The following is an 18,385-nucleotide window of genomic DNA, read 5'->3' on the forward strand; positions in this document are numbered from 1 at the left end:
ATTAAACATTTTTACCATCCTCCTCCATCATAGGACTTAGTATAATGCTTTGAACCAATTTTTACCATCCTCCTCCATCATAGGACTTAGTATAATGCTTTGCACACAAGAGGCATTCAATAATATTTGTTAAATGGAAAAATTAACAAATAAGCGAAAGAAGGCACTTAGTATAATGCTTTGAACCAATTTTTACCATCCTCCTCCATCATAGGACTTAGTATAATGCTTTGCACACAAGAGGCATTCAATATTTGTTAAATGGAAAAATTAACAAATAAGCGAAAGAAGGCACTATGTGAGGCACTCCGAAGGATAGAGAGCCAAGAACTTACAGGTTAAATTGATTAGCTTAGTGTTCATCCTGAATCAAAATGCTAACCATATTCTTATCACTTTCTGATGGTGTCACAAAAAAATTGAGGTGGAAATAAAGGACAATTTCTAAATAAAAGAAAAACAACAAAGTACTATTGTTCTATCACACCTATAGATACTATCTGAATCCGAAGCTCTAACTTATAGAACCTATTAAATCAAATGGCAGGACAAATCTTAGTGTAGTATGAAAAGCCAAGGACAAGTATAATTAAACATAGTACCTTCACAGTTTCATAATTCAGCAGCGAGTCTATGGCAGCGTTACCTGCATCATTATCCGCTTTGTTCATTTCTATTCTAAATCTAGTTCTGTAAGATAAAGATTTGCATGGGTATGAAATGTTTGTTAAAGACGTATAACTAATTTCTGAACCTTGACCGGCCTCTGGGGAATACCTTACCTCCACCGTGTGATGGCAACTGTGAATACTGTATATGCACCAAGTGTCCCAAGAGTCACCAATGCAAACTGGGCACCGCATCTGTAATACTGAAGAAGGCAAAAGAAGAAAAGAGAAATAGTCATTGCTCTTGTCAAATAGTTTATAATATACAACAGCAAATCTTAGTCAAAAGATTTAAAAAAATATGTTGGTGAATAAATGAATAATTATTTGTGGAAGAAATCAAATACCTTAGAAAATCTACTTTAGGTAACAAGGGAAGAAAGCCAAGTTGCACTTGCCACATTGATGCTACTGTCAAATGTTGATAATAATAGTGCAAAGAGCCTTAAGAAGAATAATATATATATATTTACACACACACACACGTACATTATAATTTAAAAATGCGAAACTGTCTAAAATGTTATGAATAGTGAATTAGAAACCCAGATAATCTGAGTATACCAGTCTAAAGTTCTATTAAAAAAAATCCCTGCTAATAAAAATTGCAAGCACCAGCTAAATGACTGATCAATATTTAGAACTGAACAGCTCTTTAAAATAACAGCATAATAAAGATTTTGGACAGTCCCTTGAAACTTGTAGTAAATAATCAAATGAACTGCATAATCCTCTGGGACCATGGAATTGTGCTTTCAAACCATACCACAATAGTTTCAAGTACTAAATAGCTACTAATGAGAATGTAAAAGCTTGTAATAAAAACTGTTTTACTTACCAAAACACCACTGACAAGAGTGACCTCAAACATAATGGGAAGAAGATTAAATACCAAAGCACTCAAAACAAAACTGATACCCCTTGTCCCTCTGTCAATAGCCTTCGATAAAGCTCCTGTCTGTCTGCTGAGGTGGAAAGCCAGATCCAGGTTGTGAAGATGGAGAAAGACATTTTTGGCTATTCTTCGTATTGAATTTTGGGCTACCTTGCCAAATACTGCATTTCGAACTTCATTAAAAAAGGCAGCTCCGGCTCTTGATACACCATCTAATGATATATTCAAAAGAAAAAATGGAGTGTAAAAACACTAGAATCATAGGAGTGTAAAAATGATAAAGGCTCAGAAAGTATTTGTACAATGAATGAATATGCCACTGAATACCTACACTAAAAGAAACTTAGAAAGCATCTAGCCTAGCTTAGTGAGTACCAATCTTTCCACCACCATGGATCCCTTTCAATGTTATTCTCCCTATAGGTTCCAGGTGTTGATTTTTTTCCAACTAGATACTTTTAATACACAACAGCACATATGGCCTTATTGTGCATAAATATACAGTATATGTTCAGTTTTTTGTATCTAATTAAATACCCCCAAATAACAAACGATAAAATTGAGATACTGAAAAATCAAGTACACTGACTAAAGTATGGCCCTATTCAAGTCTCCTGAGTCTTATGTCTTTTCTAATGCAAGGGCCACAAAGCATCATATTCTCTTTACAAATTGTAGATTTGTATCATGAGTATTGGATATAATTTAATAAAGCATTAATGCACATTAACTAATTAATCATTATTTAGCTATTTCCTATTTAACAGCTAATAAAAACATCAAGAAAATAACTTGCCTTACTGAAAAGGTATCTTATAAGAAGACTAATTATTAGAAGTGGTTGCAATAAATTTTTAATGTCTCATTTCATATTATTTTTTCCTAGAATTCGGAGAATGAAATTATTTTTTCTAGAATTTGGGGAATGAAACTATTATTAACAGAATTTTTGGAAAGATATCATACAAAAATTTTTAAAAACCACATATCCAAAAAAATCTCACATAAAACAATAAATATCCAAAATGCTGCCTGGCTGGGCAGGGCTCAGCGGTTGAGGGTCGACCTAGGATCCAGGCAATCGGGGTTCGATTCCCGGTCAGGGCACATGCTCAGGTTGCGGGCTCGAACCCCAGTCAGGAGTGTGCAGGAGGCAGCCGATCAATGACTCTCTCATCATTGATGTTTCTATCTCTCTCTCCCTCTCCTTTCCTCTCTCTGAAATCAATAAAGATATATTTTTAAAAAATGCTAAATTGTGTTTGTAGTGAAAACATCATCTGCTCAAATATGATGAAACTGTCTTGAAGAAAGTCAACACTTATAGACAGATTAAAGAATCACACATACAGCCAATCAGAACTGCCGTTGCCATTGTTGCAACTGTATTTGGTGCATCACTCAGGTTCAGCATGTTTCCTGACATCTGGTTGAGGTTGTCTACAGCATATTTAAACATGAAGGGAACCACAATATTCATGGCCTAAAAACATAAAAGCAGCAATTACCCATCACATATATTTATTTATAAAAGTATAAATATTTACCTTAAATTAATACAAGAATGTTTAGATATTAACCATTTCTAGTATTGGAATGATTTTCCCAGTTTATAAAGATAAAATCTTTGGCATTAGGAGAGCTGTGATTTCAGGATTCCTACCTCACAATGACCAAAATGTTAACATTCATTTACAAGCTGTGTGCCTCCATGAAACCATCCCTGATCATCCACTCAAAAAAAGCTCTCTCTATTATCTGATATCCTACAGAGCTCATGGCACTTATGGCAAACTGCCTTACAGTTATTTGTGTATATATTTTTCTTTCCTACTACATCCTTGATAGTCTGTATCATATTCCTCTTTCTGTCCCACCCATGTTGAATACAATGCTTTGTATATAACAGGTATGCAATAAATGCATATAAAACTATTCATTCACCAAAATAATGGTAAAACTGAAATTACATAGCAAAAAGGATCTCAAAAGCAAATAAATTACTATTACATGTGGCTGATTCACTATTGGAAGAACGAATAACAATGAGAGATCTATCTGCCCCACAAAGATTCCTTTCTTCTAATACCATACGAAATAAAACCCACTGAATAACAAACTTTCAAAAACTAACTTATTTCTCCATGAGAATACCCACAATATATGAAAATTAGTAATATAATGCTTTCATATATTAAAGGTAAATATTCAACCACTCACGTTTCTATGCAAAGTTATAGCATCAAAACCACCACCATCATTTAGAAATAGGAAGTTGGTTAAACCGCCAAAGTTTTCTTTGAAGAAATTAAATTCATATACATTAAAAACATGTGAAAACAATTGTATAAGGGTTAACAAAACTGCGGAAAACCCAGCTCCTGTTAATGTTCCATTATTATGTCTTTCATCTTTGTTAAACATAAAAGACTTTATTGTTAACAGGCCTGAGTTTACCTACAACTGACAGGAGCTATGTAAATCATAGTAAGGTACACAAGTGTCTCAGCAACCAAGCATTATCATTAAAATTTACAGCAGATATTGGGATACTTTTAACAATGTAACACTATGGGATAAATTGCTTAAAGCTTTTAAAGATTTCTAACTTCTAAATTATAACCTAATAGAATAGCAGGTTTCAAGTAGTGTTAATTCTCAATTGTGATTCCCACATAACCATATAACCTCAGGCTCTTGCTTTTGCTTATAATGGTCTCCAGACCTCTCCATTCTTCAAACCCACTTTGAATCCCATTCCTATCTGATGCCTTCTCTGAAAACCACAGCCCACTTGGCACTTGCCATTTTCCAACTCTTCCTTTTTGTAGATTATACCTCAATATTTATCATTTTTATTATATATTTATCATTCACTTTGTCTATAGGTGCATATGCATAAATATACTATCATCTCTAACTCAGTGACTTTTTGTGGCAAACATTTGTGAATAACAGCTATGTGAGTTGGATATGGTGCTAGGCACCTTTTCACAAATGGTTGAATGAGAGTTAAATGAAAACGATTCTATGAAATGGGTATTATCCCTACAATTGAGAAAACTCAGGTCTGGTAAGCAGCAGAGCTAGGATTAAAATCCAGGTCTGGGTTGAAATTCAGATTTTTTTCTATTATGCTATAGCATATAAGGCAGGGACCATAATATTTTACTACTTTTGCACCCTAAAATGGGTGCTCTCAAACAGCTACAGTTGTAAAGTATGATATAAGTAATTTAGATAAATTTGAGCAGATTCCAGGTTTTCCATGTAATAAGGCCACGTCTCATTTGCATTTCAATATACTCTCTTGAGTGAGAAAAAAAAGTGACAGTTAGACAATTCTCATAACTCACAGCCTTACTGTGTTGGCACCTTACTGTTAATTAAATTACAAAACTCAGTTTTCACCATTTTAAAATGTGTATTCATGTAAGTGTGTGTGGTTTGTGTCATGTATATGGTTCTATACAATGTTATCTCATATTCACATCCATGGCCACAACCATCTTCTCGGACATTTACACCATGGAATACTATGCAGCTGTAAAAAAAAGAAGGATCCCTTACTATGAGACAACATGGTGGGACCTGGAGAGTATTATGCTAAGCGAAATAAGCCAGTCAGAGAAAGACAAGTATCACGCAATCTTATTCGTATGTGGAACCTAATGAACAAAATAAACCAATGAACAAAATAGTTCCAGAGACAATGGAACAGACTGATGAATCTCAGAGGGAAGGCAGGGGTGGGTGGGTGGGAGAGATTAACCTAAGAACTTATATGCATATATGCATAACCCATGGACACAGACAATAGTGTGGTGAAGGCCTGGGAGGAGTGGTGCAGGGTGGAGGGGATCAATGGGGGAAAAAGGGGACATTTGTAATCCTTTCCACAAAGACAAATTAAAAAAAAAAAAAAAAAAAGATGCAGAACTATCGCTTCACCACAAACGAACTCCCTGGTACTACTTCTTTCATATTCACTCCCATCTCCCCTTGCCTCACCCCAGTCCCTGTCCTCTGGGAACCACCAATCTGTTCATAATCTCTGTATTTTAGTGATTTTGAGAATATTATATACATGAAATCATAACATTATGCAACCTTTTGAGATTGGCTTTTCACTCAGCATGTCCTTGAAGTTCACTGAAGATGATGCATGTATCAACAGCTCATCATGTAAAATGTTTTTCAGCCATTCACCTCTGAAGGACATTTTGGTTGTTTCTAGTTTGGTGCTATTACAAATAAAGGTGTTATGGACATTTTCATACATATGGTCATAAGTTTTCATTTAAGATAAACATCCAAGAATGCAAATGCTAAGTCATATGTTAAGTCTACACTGACTTTTTAAGAAAACGCCATACTCTTTCAGAGTGGCTGTACCATTTTACAATCCCACAATAAAGTATAAATGATCCAGTTCCTCCGCATCCTCATCAATATTTGGTATCATCATTATTTCTAAAATTTGAAACCATTTCAATAGGTGTAAAATTGTATCTCATTGTGGTTTAAATTTGTGTGTTTCCCTAACGGCAAGGATGTTGAACATCTTTTCATGTGCTTATTTGCCACCGTTTACCTTTGGTGAAATATTTGTTCATGTCTTTTGCACATTTGATAACTGGATTTTTTTTTTTGCTGTTGAAATTTTAAGAGTTCTTTATGTATATTCTAGACATAGGCTTTTGCTGGATATGTGATTTGTAAATATCTTCTCCTATTTTATAGCTCGTCTTGCATCCTACATAAGGAGCCTGAACTCCTACATTACCTAGCAGTCATAAGCAGTCCCCTCCCCTAAGAGTCAATGGAACCTGGACTTTCATCTCTACCTGCAGTAATGGGGCAGCAGCCCATCACTATTTGGAGCAGTGTCGCAGGAGGCTTGCTAAACAGAAAATTTAAATAAAATTCATAGTCTCATAACACAGTACACAAAACAAACAGATTTCAATAAAAATTAAAAAAAATCACTCATCACACCCAAAACTAAGATATCAACTTATATTTCTGTGGTGTCATCTTATCTTTCTGTGGTGTCCACAACTTCTCTTTCTTTTCTGATTTTAGTTCTTTTCTCTTTTTTCACTAGTGAGTATAGCCAGAGGTTTGTCAATTTTCTTTATCTTTTTAAAAAAACCATCTCTTTGTTTCCTTAATTTTTCTATTGTCTTTTTGCTCTCTATTTCATTTATTTCCACATTAATTTTTTATTATTTCCTTCCTTCTAATGCCTTTGGGCTTCATTTGTTCTCTTCATAGCTCTTTAAGGTATGTCTCTATTAATATAAAAATTAGTAACATCCCTCTTAATACTACTTCTCCTGCATCTCAAAATTTTGGTATGTCGTATTTTCATTTTCATTTGTATTTACGTATCTCTTTATCTCTTCTTTTTATTTCTTCTTTGATCCAATAGTTGTTCAGTAGCATGTTGTTAAATATCCACATATTTGTATCTTTTCCAGTTGTGTTCATGTAGTTAATTTCCCGTTTCATATCATTATGGTCAGAAAAAATGCTTGGCATGATTTCAATCTTTTAAAATTTGTTAAGACTAGTTTTGTGCTCTAACATATGGTATATTCCCTTCAGAATTTTCCCTGTGCACTTCAGAAGAGTGCATATTCTGTCATCTTGGGGTGGAAAGTTTTATAAATACTGATTGTGTCCATGTAGTAGTCTAATGAGTAAGGCCAATATTCCCTTATTGATTTTGTTTGGATGATCTATCCAGAGCTGTCAATGGGATATTTATTAAGGTTCCCTACTATAATTGTATTTCTGTCAATTTCTCCCTTTAGGTTTGTTACTAGTTGATTTATACATTTTGGTACTCTCAGGGTGGGTACATATATATTGATAAGTGTTACATCTTTTTGATGAATTGTCCCATTTATCATTATAAAATATCCATCTTTCTCTCTTATTGCTCTATATATTTTGAAATTTACTTTGTCTGACATAGTACAGCAATACCCGCTTTCCTCTGGATGCCATTTGCTTGAAGAATTATCTTCCACACTTTCTCTTTGAGCCTATGTTTGTCTTTGGAGCTCAGATAGGTCTAATGAAAGAAGCATACTTGGGTCTTGTTTCGTGATCCATCCCATTATTCTGCGCCTTTTAAAAAATATGTTTTATTGATTTCAGAGAGAGGAAGAGAGAGGGAGAGACAGAAACATCAATGATAAGAGTCAATGATCAGCTGACTCCTACAAACCCCCTACTGGGGACTGAGGCAGCAACTCGAGCATGCTGTACTGACTAGGAGGAATCAAACTGTGATCTACTGGTTCATGGGTCAATGCTCAACCACTGAGCCATGCCAGCCAGGCTATTCTGTGTCTTTTTATTGGTGAGTTAAATCCATTTGCAATTAGGGTGATTACTAATATATGGGGACTTACTTGAGAGCCATTTTATCTTTTGTTTATGGTTGCTCTTTATCTTCATTGTTTCCTTTCCCTTGTGCATCTGTCTGCTGTTTTAACTGGGTGGGTTTTACTTATTTTTTCTTCATTTATTTATTTTTTTTAATCATCACCAGAGGATTTTTTTTTCCATTGCTTTTTTTCAAAGAGAGTGGAAGAGAGGGAGGGAGAGAGATAGAGATAAAGACAGAGAGAGAGAGAGAGAGAGAGAGAGAGCGCGCGAAAGATCGATGTGAGAGACACATCGATTGGTTGCCTCCAGCAATCACCCTGGTCAGAGACAGGGATTGAGTCTGAGGCTGAGGTAACCGTGGCTTGATACGAATCGAACCCGAAAAACTTCAGTCCAAGGGCCAACGCTCTAACCATTGAGCAAAACTGACTAGGACTCCTTTTCCTATTTTTTATGTTATGGTCTCAGCTCTAGATTTTAACTTTATGTATACCATTAGGTTTATTTAAAAAAAATACAAAAAACCATTTCATATACACGGCAATCCGTTTTCTTCTGATTGCATCTAATTTTCATGCACCTATGCAAGTTCTATCCTTTTACACCACCCCTTTTATATTTTTGTTCTGACTCATTATCACTTTTTATGTTCTGTGTTCATTTCCAAATTGCAGAAGTTACAGTCTTTAATTACAGAAGTTATAGCCTTTTACAATGGAGTAAAAACAGTCCCTATAATAAATGATATTAGGGGATTCCAAGCTGGTGGAGATTTAAGTAGAAGCTACACTGACACTCTCCCAGAACCAAATTGAAATTATAAATAAAATATAGAAAAACTATCATGAAAAATCAACTGAAGACTAGCTGGAGAGTACCATCATAACCAAGCACCTAAAGAGGAGACCACAGAGAGACTGGTAGGAAGCGGGCAGGCATGAGAGCACTGGCTGGGCCCCAAAAGACAGCAGCTGAAGGTCCAGAGGGAGATCTCAGCTGTGGGGGGACTGAGGACTTCGGGGTCTCAACCCCAAGCTGGGCTCCCAGCCCAGGGTAACAGAACTGAGAAATGTGCCCACATAACATATGGCTTTGAAAAGCAGCAGGGTTTCTGTTTAACAAGGACTGCTGGAAATACAGGCACCTTCTTAAAGGGCTAACGCACAAAGTTATGTGTGAAGCCACTCACCTTGTGCTCCAGCGAGAGTGGACTGGAGCTGTGTGAGGAGAATGTAGGGCGGTGGGCTCTAGAGATAGAGCTCAGAGGACAGCCATTTGGATTTCAGTGCTGTCCTTCCCACATACTGCAGAGGACATCTTTCTCAGGCAGATCACTGACAGCCAGGCAGCTTTTGCCTGAGGGGGAAGCAATTGCCCCACTAACTAGAAAACCACTCAGCCCACCCTGTGGAGTTTACACTCTGCTGTGGTCTATAGACTGAGGCCCATTAAGAGAATCACATTAATCAGCCTGCAGGCAGAGACAGACCTCTGGGTGCTTTGAATCTTTGCCTGATTTGCTTCTGGACCTGGCCATTGGAAAAGCAGACTTTGGTGTGCATCTTGGTCCTTTCCAAACCCACCCAGCCCCAGAAAAGGTAACCATAAGCTGCAGGTTGTTGATAGATCCAAATAGGGTATCAAGGCCAGATACAAACAGCATTTGACATTGGCATGCACCAGAGACCCTCAAAAAAGACTAAAAGTCCTAGCAGATCTACCTAAAACATAGAAACAAACCCAAATAGGCAACCAAAATGGGGAGACAAAAAAACAAGAACCACATGAAATAACAAGAGTATTCTCCAGAAGAAGAGCTAAATGAAATGGAACTAAGCAATGTATAAGATATACAGTTCAGAATACTGACTGAAAGGATACTGAGGAAAGATATGGAAACTATGAAGGAAATTAAGAATGACATAACAGAAATAAAGAATACAATGGAAGGAATAAACAGATTAGAGGAAGCTGAGGATTGGATCAGTGAATTAGAAGACAGGATAGAAAAAAATCAATCAGAAAACCAAAAAGAAAAAAAACAATTAAAAAACAGGGCAGTTTAAGAGAGCTGTGGTACATCATAAAACATAACAATATTTGCATCATAGAAATGCCACAGGGGAAGAGAATAAGCAAGGGATACAGAATTTGTTTGAAGAAACCATGGCAAAAAACTTCAACCTAGTGAAGAAAAAATTCACACAAGTTCAGGAGGCACAGAGAGCACCAACCAAGAAGAAACCAAAGGGGCCCACGCCCAGACACATCATACTTAAAATGGCAAAAATTAAACACAAAGAGAGAATCTTAAGACAGCAAGAGAAAAACAATACATTACCTACAAAGGAGCTCCCATAAGGTTGTCAGCTGACTTCTAATCAGAAACTCTACAGGCCAGAAGGCAATGGCATGAAGTATTCAAGGTAATGAAAAGCAAAGATCTGAAACCAAGACTACTCTATCCAGCAAGGCTATCATTCAAAGAAGATGGGGAAATAAAGAGCTTTTCAGACAAAAAAATGCTAAAGGAATTTATTACCACCAAACCAGCAGTGCAGGAAATGTTAAAGGGACTGCTGTAATAAGAAGTATAGAGAGAGAGACACACAGGCATAAAGAATTGAAATGTCAATAGATAAGTACCTATCAATAGCCTTAAATATAAATGGATTAAATGCAACAATTAAGAGACACATGGTCACCCAACCGGGCATGGCTCAGCAGATGAGCATCAACCTAGGACCCAGGAGATTGGGGTTTGATTCTCGGTCAGAGCACATGCCCGGGTTGCGGGCTGCAGCTGATCAATGACTCTCTCATCATTGATGTTTCTAGCTCTCTCTCTCTCCCTCTCCCTTTCTCTCTCTGAAATCAATAGAGATATGTTTAAAAAATAAAAAAATAAAAAAAATCTTAAAAAAAAAGACACATGGTAGCTGAATGGATAAGAAAACATGACCCAAATATATGGTGTATACAAGGGACCGACCTTAGAACAAAAGTCACACAGATGGAAGTGAAGGGATGGAAAACAATTTCCATGCAAATGGAAATGAAAAAAAAAAACACCCACAAAACTGGGGTAGCAACACTCGTATCTGACAAAATAGACTTCAAACTGAAGACCATAACGAGAGACAAGAATTGTCAGTACATAATACTAAAGGGATCGATCCAACAAGAGAATATAACCCTGATATACATATATGCAACTAATATAATAGCACCTAAATTTATTTTAAAAAAAAACTTCTGGAGGACTATAAAGGAGAGATCAACAGGAATACAGTCATAGTAGGGGAGTTTAACACCCCACTACTTCACTGGATAGGTCTTCCAGAGAAAAAATCAACAAAGAAACAGTGACCCTAAATTACACACTAAATCAGATAGATATAATTGACATTTACAGAACATTCCACCCAAGAGATGCCGAATACACATTCTTCTCAAGAGCACACGGGACATTCTAAAAAATGGACCATATGTTAGGGCACAAAATAAGCCTCTACAAGTTCAAGAAAACTGAAATCTGATCAAGCATTTTCTCCAATGACAACAGCAGGAAACTAGAGATCAACTACAATAAAAACACCAAAAAATATTGAAACACATGGAGCCTAAATAGCATTTTAAACAATGAATGGGTTAACAACAAAATGAAGGGGGGAAAAAAAATCAAAGATTTCTTAACACAAATGAAAGTGCATACACAACAACCCAAAAATCTACGGGACACAATGAAAGTAGTCCTGAGAGAGAAGTTTACAGCACTACAGGACTACCTAAAAAAACAAGAGGAACTTCTAATAAACTATCTACGCTACAACTAAAAGACTTAGAAAGAGAAGAACATGAAAAGCCAGCAGGAAGTAGGACAGAAATAATAAAGATCAGAGTGCAAACAGATGACACAGAGATTTGAAAAGCAATACGAAAGACCAATGAAACCAAGAGCTGGTTCTTTGAAAAGATAAACAAGACTGATGAACCTTAAGACAGAATCATCAAGAAACAAATACAGAAGAACCAAATAAAGAAAATCAGAAATGAAAAATTTGAAGTAACAACTGACCCGACAGAAATACAAAGGATTGTAAGAAAGTATCATGAAGAACTATACGCCACCAAGCTGGACAACCTGGATGAAATGGACAAATTCCTAGAAAAATACAACATTTCAAAACTCAATCAGGAAGAGTCAGAAAACCTGAATAGGCCGTTAACTACTGATGAAATTGAAGCAGTAATAAAAAAAAATTCCCAGCACACACAATCCCTGGTCCAGACGAATTTAAAGGGGAGTTTTAGCAAACATTCAAAGAAAAACTAACACCTATTCTCTTCAAACTATTCCAAAAAATCCAAGAGGAAAGAACACTTCCAAGCTCTTTGCATGAGGCCAGCATTAGCCTAATTCCAAAACCAGATAAAGACATTACAAAGAAAGAGAATTATAGGCAAATATCCCTGATGAACACAGATTCTAAAATCCTCAACAAAATATTAGCACAATGGATGCAGCAATACATTAAAAAGATCACATACATCATAACCAAGTGAGATTTCAGGGATGCAAGGCTGGTATAATATTCACAAATCACTAAATGTGATACATCACATAAACAAACTGGATGCCAAAAATCACATGATCATATCAATAGATGCAGAAAAAGCATTTGACAAAATCCAGCACCCATTTTTAATAAAAGCTCTCAGCAAAGTGGGAACAGAGGGATCATACCTCAACATCATAAAGGCCATATATGTCAAACCTATAGCCAACATCATAGTCAATGGGCGAAATCTAAAAGCATTTCTCCTAAGGACAGGAACAAGACAGGGGGGTCCACTTTCACCACTCTTATTCAACATAGTACTGGAAGTCCTAGCCACAGTGATCAGACAAGAAGAAAACATAAAAGGCATCCAAACTGGAAAGGAGGAAGTAAAACTGTCATTATTTGCAGATGACATGATGCTGTACATAGAAAATCCTAAAGACTCCGTCAAAAAACTACTGGTTTTAATAAATTAATTTGGCAAGGTAGCAGGATACAAAATTAACACCCAGAAATTGATGGCACTTTTATGCACCAATAATGAACTCTCAGAAAGAGAAACTAAAAAAATATCAATCTCATTTACCATTGCAACAACAACAAAAATAAGATATTTAGGAATAAACTTAACCAAGATGTAAAAGACCCATACTCGGAAAACTATAGGACGTTGCAAAAAGAGACAGAGGAAGATATAAACAAGTGAAAGAATATACTGTGTTCATGGATTGGAAGAATTTACATCATTAAAATCCATACTGCCTGAAGCAATTTATAAATTCAATACAATCCCTATTAATATATTACAGCATATTTCACAGATGTGGAATAAACACTTCAAATATTTATATGGAACCTAAAAAGAGCCCAAACAGCCAGGGCAATCATGAGAAAGAAGAACAAAGTTGGAGGGATCACAATACCAGATATCAAGTTATTCTACAAAGCAAGTGTAATCAAAATAGCCTGGTACTGGCACAAAGACAGACACGTAGATCAGTGGAACACAACAGAGAATACAGAAATCTACCTAAGCCACTATGCGCAACTAATATTTAACAAAGGAGGCAAGGGCACACAATGGAGTAAAGACAGTCTCTTCAATAAATGGTGCTGGGAATATTGGACTGGTATATGCAAAACAATGAAACTAGAGCACGAACTTACACCATACACAAAAATAAACTCAAAGTGGACCAAAGACTTAAATATAAGACAGAAAAACATAAAAATCCTAGAAGAAAATAAAATGTAGGCAGCAAAATCTGAGACATCTACTGTAGAAATATGTTTGCCGATACATCTCCTAGGGCAAGGGAAACAAAGGAGAAAATAAACAAGTGGGACTACATCAAAATAAAAAGCTTCTGCACAAAGAAACCATCAGGAAAAAAAAAAAAAAAGAAAGAAAAAAGAACGAATCCCACTGTATGGGAGAACATATTTGCCAATGACACATCTGTTAAAGGGCTAATATCCAAAATAAGTAAGGAACTCATAAAACTTAACAAAAGGAAGACAAACAATCCAATTTAAAAATGGGCAAAGGACTTAAATAGATGCTTCTCCAAAGAAGACATACAGATGGCCAAGAGACATATGAAAAAAATGCTGAAAGTCACTAATCATTAGAGAGATGCAAATTAAAACGACAATGAGATATTACTTCACACCTTCCAGAATGGCTACCATCAACAAATCAAGGAACCACAAGTACTGGCGAGGGTGTGGAGAAAAGGGAACCTTGGTACACTGCTGGCGGGAATGCAGATTGGTGCAGCCACTATGAAAAACAGTATGGAGTTTCCTCACAAAATTAAATATTGAACTGTCATTTGACCCAGTGACCCCACTTCTAAGAATATATCCTAAGAAACCTGAAACACCAATCAGAAAGAACTTATGCACCTCTATGTTCACAGCAGCACAATTTACAATAGCTAAGATTTGGAAACAGCCCAAGTGCCCATCAGTAGATGAGCGGAAAAAAAAACTGGTACATTTACACCATGGAATGCTGTGCAGCTGTAAAATAAGGATGTCTTACCCTTTGGGGCGCATGGATGGAACTGGAGAGTATTATGCTAAGCAAAATAAACCAGTCAGAAAAATTCAAGTATTACATGATCTCACTCATATGTGGAATATAATGAACAAAATAAACTGATGAAGAAAATAGATCCAGTGACATAGAAGCATGGAACACATTGTCATTAACTTTTTCGGTTTTAATAAAATAATCTCTTGAAAAATGACTTTTTGCATTGATAATTTTGTGTTCTGTTAGTTTCTTGAAATCACAGATCCAGTTCTTCCCACAGGTTAAAGAAGTTCTCATCAATTATTTGAATAGGCTCTCTGTACCCTTCTTCCTCTTTTCTCCTGCTGGTATATCTACCATCTGTTGCTCTTTCTAGTGGAGTCAGTTCTCGAAGATTTGTTTCAGTTTTTAAACTCTTAGTTCTCTCTCTTCATCCTCCAGGGTAATTTCTAGGTTTCTATCTTTGAGCTCACTAATTCTCTCTTCCATACATTCTTCATCTCATTTATTGATTTCTTCAGCTCCAGAATTTCTATTTGGTTATTATTAGTAGTATTTTTTAGTTTCCATCCCTTTGCTAAAAGGACGGAAACTACATTTTCTTTCTGAACTCAGTGAACTGCCTTTGTTACTTCTCTTGTATGCCACTGAGCTTCTTCATAACTGCAATCTTAAATTCTGTTATTTAAGTCACAGTCTTCCACCACTTTGAGTTTGGTTTCTGGAGACTTTATTTTCTTTCAGTGCTCCCATGTTACCTTGGTTGTTCAGGGTATTCAACAGAATGTTTCTGACTTCACATTTGACATAGTGAACTCTTTTCTTGTTTAGATATGATTTTGCTATAAACAATGTTGAATATTTTATTGATAGGGCACTTTATTTTGTTTACCAGTGGATGGTGTTATAGTGCAAGTTTTTGTTTTCTCTTACTGGCAGTAATTTCGAATCTGGGATCAAGGTGAAGTGGCATTTTAGGTTAAGGAATATGCCACGTACCCACTGGGATTGTGAGTGCCTCCTCTGTGACTGGCGTATAGAGCACCATCACTGTGGTGGGGAAATATGTGGGTGGTCAAGAATCGATTTTACAAGTTCCCAGTGCAACTTCCTTTTTTAAAATGTTGTTATTCCCACTATGTGTTTGAAGATCTCTCCACTGCTCCTACTAGATTCTGTCAAGGTGAGTAGGGAAGAGAAGCAAGTTTGTGCTGGCCCAGCTATGCCACACTGCCAATGAGAATTGGGCACCAACTGTGCTGTCTGTGGGTAAAAGCTTTCTTTCATGGGCTCTGCTGGGGTGAATGAGGCTAGGTAGACAAATTTGCTTTCTCCACTCCCACTACCAGACCCCAAAACCACACCAGCAATGACCTTGGATGCCATCAGGCTATCCGCAGCTTCTTAGCTTATTTGCCAGGCACTGGAGGAAAGGGTGCAACTAGGGAGCAAGATCCTGAGCCACCCTTTTTGTGGTCTGACTTGGTGGGGAGTGAGGAAGGGAAGTATCTTTTCTTGGGGGACCACTACTTCTGCCCCTCTTATGCTCCAGACTACAATGTAAGAGTTGTAGCCCAATTTCTCTATTACTCCCATGCTATCTGGAGCCACAGTGGGCACCAAACTGAATCTCAGGCAACTGTCTCTGTCCTTTCTCCATACAACCTCCACTGTTCATTACTATCTACTCAAGTTGGATTTTTCAGGTGTGTTTGTGTGTTAAGAAAGGGATCCATTGTTGGGTTATATAAATCCGATTAGTTGTAGTTTTTATTTTATTGTATTGAATTTATTAAATTTATTTATTGGTTAATAGGATCAAATAGGATTCAGGTGTGTATTCCTAAATTACAAGATGTGCATATTGCACTGCATGCCCACCACCCAAAGTCAAATCATCTTCTATCACCGTATATTAGGCACCGTTCAACCCACAATGCCCCAGCTCCCTTCTGGCAACAACCAGATTACTGTTACTATCAACGAGTTTCAGTTTTATATGAATGAAATCATATAGTTCTTAGCTTTTTCTGACTGACTTATTTTACTTAGCATAATATTCTCAAGGTCCATCCATGTTGTTACAAATGGCAGTATTTCATGGTTTCTTATGGCTGAGTAGTATTCCATTGTGTATATATACCACATCTTCTTTATACAGTCCTCTATCACAGGACACTTTAGTTGTTTCCATGTCTTAGCCAGCATGAATAATGCTGCAATGAACATAGGGGTACATATATCTTTAGGAACACATGTTTCAAGTTTTTCGGGTACATACCCAAGAGAGGGATTGCTGGGTCATATGGTAGCTCTATTCTTAATTTTTGGAGGACTCGCCAGACTGTTTACCATAGTGTATGTACCAGTTTACATTCCCAACAGCAGTGAATGAGGATTCCCTTTTCTCCACATCTCAAACACATATTACTTATCATATTGATAATAGCCATTCTAACATATGTGGTCTTAACTCAGTAATTTTCATTTGCATTTTTCTAATTGCTAGTGAGGTTAAACATCTTTCCATATATCTCTTGGCTGTTTGTATGCCTTCTTGGTAGAGGTGTCTGTTCAGGTCGGTCCTCTGTCCATCTTTTAATTAGGTTGTTTGGTGTTGAGTTTTATGAGTTCTTTACATATTTTGGATATTAAAGTTTTGTCAGAGCTAGTGTTTGCAAATATCTACCATTTGGTCGGCTGCCTCTTTGTTTTATTGTCGGTTTCTTGTTGTGCAGAAGCTTTTTAGTTTGAAATAGTCCAATTCACTTATTTTTGCTTTTACTTCCCTTGCCTTTGGAGTCAAGTTCTTAAAATGTTCTTTACAACCAAGATCCCTAAGTTTAGTACCTATGCTTTCCTCTATGTAATTTATTGTTTTAGCTCTTATATTTAGGTGTTTGATCCATTTTGACTTAATTTTTGTACATGAGGACAAACTGTAATCCAGTTTCATTCTTTTGTATGTGGCTTTCCAATTTTCCCAGCACCATTTATTGAAGAGGCTTTCTTTATTCTGTGCTTCTGGCCTTCTGCGGAAATTATCTGCCCGTATACATATGGTTTTATATCAGGGCTCTCAATTATGTTCCATTGATCTGTGTCTGCTTTTCTGCCAATAACATGCTGTTTAGATTATCATAGCTCTGTAGTATAATGTGAAGTCAGGTAGTGTGATACCACTGGCTTTGTTCTTTATTTTATTGTTCCCCCCTCAGGATAGTTTTGACTATTTGGGGTCTTCTGTGGTTCCATACAAAACTAATTTTTTTTTCCTTTATTTCTTTAAAGAATGACATTGGGACTTTGATGGGTATTGCACTAAATCTGTAATTGCTTTGGGTAATATGGCCATTTGAACTATGTTGATTCTTCCCATCCATGAACACAGGATATTTTTCCATTTTGTTGTCTTTTTCAATTTTTTAACGCCTTACTGACCAGCTATTTAGAGCCAGAACTTGCCCGTACAGCTGGCTACTTTTCCGTCAAGATCAGTCAACAAGGAGTTTAAAATTACTGAAATTAATATAAGTGCAGACACGAGTTATCTCATGACCGATCAGCAAGGTGTTTAATAATGATTTGTAGTTTTCTGTATATAGGTCTTTCACATCCTTTGTTCAGTTTATTCCAACGTATTTTCTTCTTTTGGTTGCAACTGCAAAAGGAATTTTTTTTCCCATTTATTTTTCTGAAGTTTCGTTGTTACTATACAGCATGGGTGGGGAACCTTCTTTCTGCCAAGGGCCATTTGGATATTTATAACATCATTTGTGGGCCATACAAAATTATCAACTTAAAAATTAGCTAT

General features: G+C 36.4%; 1 protein-coding gene across 2 annotated transcripts in view; it reads right to left on the reverse strand.

The window, feature by feature from the left end:
• ABCB7 (ATP binding cassette subfamily B member 7) overlaps positions 1 to 18,385 on the reverse strand; it is a 124,448-nt gene that overhangs the window by 31,690 nt on the left and 74,373 nt on the right. For both annotated transcript variants that reach the window (XM_016203900.2, XM_016203899.2), the window contains 4 exons: positions 2,914 to 3,046; positions 1,507 to 1,775; positions 783 to 871; positions 603 to 690 (listed from right to left, as the gene is read on the reverse strand). In XM_016203900.2, coding sequence (XP_016059386.1) covers positions 603 to 690; positions 783 to 871; positions 1,507 to 1,775; positions 2,914 to 3,046 — 579 coding nt within the window. The remainder of the gene's footprint in view (positions 1 to 602; positions 691 to 782; positions 872 to 1,506; positions 1,776 to 2,913; positions 3,047 to 18,385) is intronic.

Source organism: Miniopterus natalensis, chromosome X, assembly GCF_054644295.1.
Source record: "Miniopterus natalensis isolate mMinNat1 chromosome X, mMinNat1.hap1, whole genome shotgun sequence".
In the NCBI taxonomy this organism is placed as follows: Eukaryota; Metazoa; Chordata; class Mammalia; order Chiroptera; family Miniopteridae; genus Miniopterus; species Miniopterus natalensis.